Genomic DNA, 7,226 nt, shown 5'->3' on the forward strand with positions numbered 1-7,226 from the left:
CCATAGTTAGGGTACCCAGGGTCCACCACTACATGTATATAAGCACATGAGGATCTAAGGGAAGACCTTAGATTCATTCACCTATTTCATGCGGCCTAATCCTTTGAGCCCCTTTTTTAGGCTGCATGTCACTGCATGCCTGGTTTGACCCTTTCTTGGCAAATCCCTTTTTGTGCAGGTCACTGGATGCTGGCAAGCACCTTGCTGCCATTTCCTTGCCTTAGGGCACAGGATCTAATGTGCTGTGACAAGTTTAAACTCTTATTGAGTGTGAACAGAGGGCATGGGGAGTGGATTGGTGTCGCAGTCCTTATCAATCTACATTCGCTCCTTGAGCCATGGTCACATCACGCTTTCTCCTGCCATATTTAAAAACAAATAATTGATGTGTCTCACTCGCATTCACCATGATCTTCTGCCCATTTTTATTGCAATCATCCTCAGTATCATGTTCTATGAGCCAAGGCCTTTGAGACCTGGCTTTCTACATGCTGGCATCTGATGCTCTTACTTAGCTTCATTGAGTTTTGCCTCACAATTCAGACTTCTTGACTGTCAAGTCAAACTTGCCTCTCTGCCAAATATGGAAATAGTGTGACGTAACAGAGGGCCGCAGCGTCTCATGATCTAGGGTCTCATATGCAGTGTCATGCTCGTTCTGTCTGTCTATCACTCATTTCCTTTTATACTGCTTTTAAAACTGGGGAAACATGTAGCCAATAAGCTAAGCTTCAATGTAAGATTCATACTTAATAGCATACTGTAGATGCAGAAGCATGAAAAATCATACATTGTGGGATTTCAGTTTCACACCCATGTAAAACTCAATGAGATTGAAAGTTAATGAGCCCGCCACTCAGCATATTCTCCTCATTTTTGGTGTAGAGTAGCATGAATGGCATATCAACATAAATACCAAAGCAGAGGGCAGGTGGAGACAATTTGGGGGAGCTAGTCAACTTTGTCTCATTGACTGGGGGTGTCTCATTGACCGGTTGATGATTGTAGCAAATTGAGATCACAAAGGCAAAAAACCTGTCGACATTTGCTAAGCATTTGCCACATGTGCAAATTGCTTCATGTCTGCGGTGTGACCTCCATGCCTAGGCTCGAGCTAACACCAGGGGGTCCAGTTAAAAGTGTACCCATGGGAATGCTGAGTTTGAACATGCCACCGCCACCACCACAATGTGACCACGTGACTAGAGGACGCGCCTCAGGCTGAGCATGTCTTCCTGCATACTCCTCGTATCACTCAATGCTAGCACGTTCATTTACACATTCATACAGTCAAAGTCCTGTCTAAAGTAGCAAATATGTCTGAATCTGCTTAGTCTTCTCTCGGTGACCCTCAAATCAATGCTGAATGGCTTGCTGAGCTGTTCTCTCGAAAGTGTGGAATCTCACAACCTTGAGAATTTCAGATCAAACACGGACTAGACATCATTGAAGGACACGAGGTCTTTCTAGTTATTTCACCAGGTCAGGGCAAGATGACAGTCTTCTGGGCCTCTCTACTCGCAGCTCAAGCACTCGGTGAGCGGGGTGTCATGTTATACATTGTCCCTACCAAGCTACTTTCTATACAGCAGGTACTATATTTCTGCTGGATTCACACACAGGAATAAAGAGCTATGTATGGCTTGATTTACTAGAGCGAGAGTGCCGGTCGAGTTGGGCTGCATGCATTTGGGCTACTTGGGTGGGCAGAGGAAGGGAAGGTGGGGATTTCTTTGCTTGCTTCTTCATCACTTGGATTTATACTCTGTATGGCATTGGTTTCTTGGGACGACATAGCTAAAATACATGAGAGATACACGATCTACGCACGATGTCCTTTACAGACGCGTTCTGCACAATGCGATCACGTGGCATGTCCGACCAGCGCCAAAGCTTCGAGCGTCGAACGTGCCAACGACTCCGCATTCCCACGGGGGGTCTTCCCTCTGGACCCCCCGTGATAGTCTCAGCCTGAGTATAAGGAACGACTGTCTTCCTGTACGAAGGCTGATTTATGAGCCTACTCCACGCCCTTCCAGCTGTGTCATAATCGCATTCTACCGTTCCGTTTAATTTGCTGATGACTGTTAATCAGTGTCCGAGATTGACATCATGGCATGTTTCATAAGCCCTGGTATACAGAGAGCCTTGCTGGGGACTTCTGCGCACCAGCGATAACGAAGGAGGCCTATGCATGTAAAGAAAAATGGTTCCGCGTCCCATGCAACATCAATGTACAATCGGGGCTTATTAGTTTGGTGAGTGCACCTTTCATCACGCTTTGGCAAATAGACCTGCTCATGTCGTGTTGTTGTAGAACATATACTAGCGACGCACACGCTGGCACGACGTTCCTATTGTGAGTGAACTGCGTATCCTGCCTGAAAATGAGGCACCACCGCTCAGTGCCGACTGGCATAAGGTGTCGCGGACGATCAGCTCCTCTGGCGAGAAACTGTATCTCTGATACAAGACAAACAGAACGCTCGCGCAGATGATAATGACAGGGCGGCAGACAGATCTTATCACAGTCCTGGACGTACTCCTTGGGGATGATCAGCTGTGGTGTGGATTCGAGAAGCTGGGCACGCCAGTGCTGGAGGGCGGTGATCATTCAGCGCGAGAGCGTCTGGCTCACATACCGTCGACGCGTGAAACGTGCGTGATTTTTTCCTCCCTATGTCGTGCACGTGCTGACATGGATCCCAGCGGCACCCGGCGCCCTTCCGCTGCATTTCACGCACGACGGACGGTCAAAATATGCAGATAGCGGACCTGCATTGCTCGGTGTCGGCAGGGACACACCGCTCGCGCCATGCAGCAACTCGGACGATCTGGTAAACATGCTTCTCGGACGCATGCTCGACGCGGAGCGGCAAGGTCTCGTCGTCTTCACTGGTGATCAGCTGAACGGGCAGTGCACCTCGTGGAATGCGCGTTTCGTGCTCGCGGAGTTTGCAAAGGTTGTGACACAGCGCGGGATCCCGTGGGCGGCCGTGTTCGGCAACCATGACGATGAGGACGGGGACTCGAGAGACGACCAGATCAAGCATATGCAAGGGATGCCATACAGCCTTGTCGAGGCGGTTCCGAAGACGTCGGCAACTTCGTATTCAAGGTCGAGTGCCGATGTGTATGTGTGGTCGTTTTTGTCAATGATCAGTCGCTGATATGAGACGATATATAGATATATGACATATTTGTTGACACTGTATTTCTTGAACTGGCTCGTACTCGAGAGGGTTCTTCAACTGGTTCAGATTTTTGTGCCTACGGAGTACAAATGGATCCATCGGGTAAGCTTTACATCGCAGGCCCAAGGGGTCGTTTATATCAGCCCATATGCCCAACCCTCTTGGGACCAAATTGATTGGTTCTTGCAAGAGTCATGTGAGGTGCTCTTACTGGAAGATTTTTTCGAATATACTGACATTGCATACTCTATCGACCCTATTGAGCGTACCTTCACTCCGGACGGCGGGAAGGACCTCGGCAATATCTGGGAACGACAGGCAGTTGACCAGGTGACGCTGGAGACGAGACGTCTCGCGAAGCCCAACGCGCTCGTGATCTACCACATTCCTGTGTATGTCGTTTTTTTTTTGCTCACTTCGGCACACACACCATCACCATATCCACAAACAAGAGACGTACGCGGCAGCAGGCACGGACTCAGATACAGGGAAGCCGCTTGACGTTGGGCAGCACGATCTCGAGGGTCAGGGCTCGCGGGAAAAGCAAGCGGGGTTCTGCCACAAAGGGCTGCTGCAGGCCCCCGAGAGCGATCATGTCGCGGCCGGTAACGCGCGCGAGGCGAAGGTCGTCACCAGTGGGCATTGTCATAGTACATCCTTCCTTCGCGAATATCCTGGCACATGTTGCTTATATTCACGCGCACACAGTCACCGAGAACTGCAGACGTGTGAAGGGCATGTGGATGTGTTTCGGCGGGGGAGGGCAAGTGCCCAGTTTGAATCTTGCTGAGAATTTTCAGTGTCCTCATCTGTCCTTTTGCCGATCATACTCGGGCTACGGCCGCATGGGCTTTAATTGCCGCTTCCGCTTATTCAACGTCTCGGACTACGGCGAGACGATCCGGACATACAAGCACACGGAGAACGACGAGATCGTGGACGAGATGGTACTCGCCGGGCGCGGAGCGCCGCCGCCGTTCGGGGGCTTTTTGTAAAATGTTTAAAACATTTTACATCCCGCATAACGCGGCCGCAAATGGGAGTATATACAGTCGTGTCGTGCAACGACGACATCGTTGTCGCCGTTCGAGGGCCTGTGGCGGTGAGGTCCGCTCGATGCATGCCGCTGAGAGGTGGAGATCATAGACGTTCGGTACGGATTGTATGTATACATGATGCTGTGTAGGATTCCGGGGTATCGGAATGTATCATGTTGTCAATTCAGACTGGAGGATTGAGTGGCAGTGAGCATCTCGATGCTGCGCGAAGTTTTGGAAAAGCACATCATACAAATGTTCTCCCAGCTGTTGATATACGATGACAACCCAATCTAATGCTCGATGACGGCGCATTTAAACGTCGAGAACTGAGAACTGGGCTGCTGTTTTGCAGTGGGCTATCCGTGAGATATTGATATGTGCTGAACAGTTTTTGCTCGCAACGTGGCGTGTGTACATCGTCAGGTGGATATATTGCATCCACTTACTTCACGCGTGTCTGGACTCGGAATTCAAGCAGAGCTCTGTGAGACGACATCCGTAACGAGTATCCAGAAAGCTGAAGGGTGGCGTCAGATGCGGAAAAATTGCGTGGATGCACAATTGGCACCTTCATGAGCATGCGCCTATCTTCGGGACTGGGTCGGCCTGCAGGGGATGATCGTCTGTGAGTATGTCGCCGCAACGGAGGCCTAGGCGCGTCAATAGGGGGGAAGTAGGACAGGCGCACTGTGAGACATTAGAAACGTGCAGAAATCAGAATATACAAGAGCGTCAAATGAGGATCTCGGGCGCCTCGTACCACCTCAAATGGTGTCACCTGTGCGGGGCCTCCTGGACGCACCAGCGGGTGATAAGAGCCCCCTGATGAGGCAGCAGTAACGCCTATTAGGCGGATCGAACCCTAATAGACGCGACAAGGGCGTGGCAGTCGAACTGATGCATTCAGTATACGAGTAGAGCCGTCCGTCGGATGTGCGGGACGATGAACATCGATTATATTTTTTGTCGTTGAATATCGCGCTTCGTTCGTGTTTTTTGCTGCCAGCTGGCGCTGTCTTCAAATGCGCGTCCCAGTTCCCGTTGCTGCTTCAGCTCAATGGCTAAGGTATCTCCCTACGCCATGCCAACTGAACTGCAGGATGTGCGGAAAACTCCAGCTGTACCTCGAGCATCTGATCCCTGCAAACGGTCAGTTGGAGTCACTGTAATTGATAGGATTCGCTTGGTCGCATGGCGCACGTGCATTGAGGAAATGATCCCGTGCAGTGAATCCCAGGAATCCACAATAGAGTTGAGGGACGTGGAGAGAGTCACGCCTGAGGGGTCAAAATGGCAGGTCAACATCTCGGAAGTGTACACATTGTCTGTGCTCGTCCTTCGTCCTTCCTTTACTGCTCCTCCTCACCGTTTCCCGTATTTGGCGTTAAATTCCACCCACCCGGAATAGCCCGAGCGTATGCGGCGACGCGCTTGTAGGCCGCGTCCATGTTTTGTTTCCTCGAGCGAAGGCAAATCACGCTGACGTGGCTGCTAGACTGGCAGGAAAATAGGTGGAGGATCCATGATGAGCGAGACAGGACGGATGGACAAGGGGCGAGGGGAAAAAGAAATGTCGATGATGAGAATGCACAGACAAGTGAGACAGATGAGAACCGCGTGGCTGAATGCTGTTGATTTTGTAATTCGTCGCTCTTGTTCAATTCTCACAACGCCTATTTACCTACTCGATGCCACTGTCATCTCTCCATTCACGCCAGTGACCAAGCTGGATTGGAATACAGACGACTGGTCGTTGAGCAAGGACCAGAGTGGGTACAGGCAATCCAAAAGGCATCAACAACGTGGTTTTCCCGGATCAAGTTGGACATGGCAGTAATCTGGACGATCTCGAGAATACTCTGTGTGAATAGCGAAGCACAACGACGGCGGCATCTTGTCCGGAGGCGATCTCGGAACTTTGTGGAGAGAGATGCACTCTTCTAAATCCTCCCTGGAGGACGCCTCGCTTTTCCGCGTCCGAGCCAATCAGCTTGGCTTGGTGTATTGGCTCGCTCACCCGCCCAGAAAGCAAAGCGATTTCATACCTCAGTGTGCCTCTGGGTGCCCCGCGGCTGTTGTAGTAGTGCGGCCGAATGCCTGGGCGGCGGCACGAGTGGGTGGTGGCCCACTTTGTGCTTTATTGCTCCCGCGAACACCAACTCCTTCTGAGCCTCTCGCTCTGTGTCGCTGCCCCGTGTCTGCATCTTCAAGCGGCTAGCGCATTTCGTCGGCGGCGACGAGCGCAGGGCTGCCTTCGAGATGAAGCCGATGAAGGGGCGTGCAGAGGTGCGTTAACATCATCGATCTCCGTTCGTTTAGCGTACGGCTGTTGCTCCAGCCAGTACTTTGCCGGCAGTGTTGTCGGCGCTCATGGGTGCATGCAGGTGTACGTTAAAGAAACGTTGTTTAGGACGAGAAGCGGGCTCAGCACGCAACGACGGCCCTCCCGACGGCCCACGCCACGGCGAGTAGCTGCAGCAATGACACTCACAGCATACATCTCACACAACTAGTGATGTCCAAGGCCGAGCTTTCGAGCCCGAGCCGAGCCCGAGCCCTGGCAGAGGGCCCGGCTTGCGATTCTGGCAAGCCTGAGCCTGCTGAAGCTGAGCCCAAGCCCGGGCTTTCAGGCCGCTACACACAACCCACGACATGCAGGGCATCGAGATCAGTCTAGCTGTATCTCCCAGTCGACACAGCACACCCATACGTCTAATGCACGATGTGTGACCCGAGGCCCGATGCGCGACCCGCAGCGCGTCGCAGCTATCACGTGCGCAGCTATCACGGGGCGGGGCGGACTGGCCTCTGGCGCCACCACACAGTGCTGCACAGTGCGGTCCAGCTTGCTTCGAGTGCGTCTGGCTCGGCGCCGGCACGAAGGAGGATTTGCTTGTGCTGTTTCGCGACAGGTGTTTTCAACGTGCCAGACGACATGGGCGACAACGCACTTACGCTCGACTTCGTGCTCATGTGATGACCACACTTCCAT

At 52.1% G+C, this 7,226-nt stretch overlaps 1 protein-coding gene across 1 annotated transcript; it reads left to right on the top strand.

Annotated features, from left to right (window-relative positions):
• Positions 1-2,117: 2,117 nt before the first annotated feature.
• Positions 2,118-4,189, top strand: LAESUDRAFT_710333 (uncharacterized protein; the record flags this gene model as incomplete). The annotated part of the gene is made up of 7 exons (XM_040906758.1): positions 2,118-2,258; positions 2,330-2,457; positions 2,482-2,658; positions 2,771-3,133; positions 3,188-3,584; positions 3,649-3,829; positions 3,903-4,189. The coding sequence occupies 7 exons, from the start codon at positions 2,118-2,120 to the stop codon at positions 4,187-4,189; spliced, it is 1,674 nt and encodes a 557-aa protein (XP_040769404.1).
• Between the last annotated feature and the right edge of the window lie 3,037 nt (positions 4,190-7,226).

This window comes from Laetiporus sulphureus (genome assembly GCF_001632365.1).
Source record: "Laetiporus sulphureus 93-53 unplaced genomic scaffold LAESUscaffold_2, whole genome shotgun sequence".
Classification (NCBI taxonomy): domain Eukaryota; kingdom Fungi; phylum Basidiomycota; class Agaricomycetes; order Polyporales; family Laetiporaceae; genus Laetiporus; species Laetiporus sulphureus.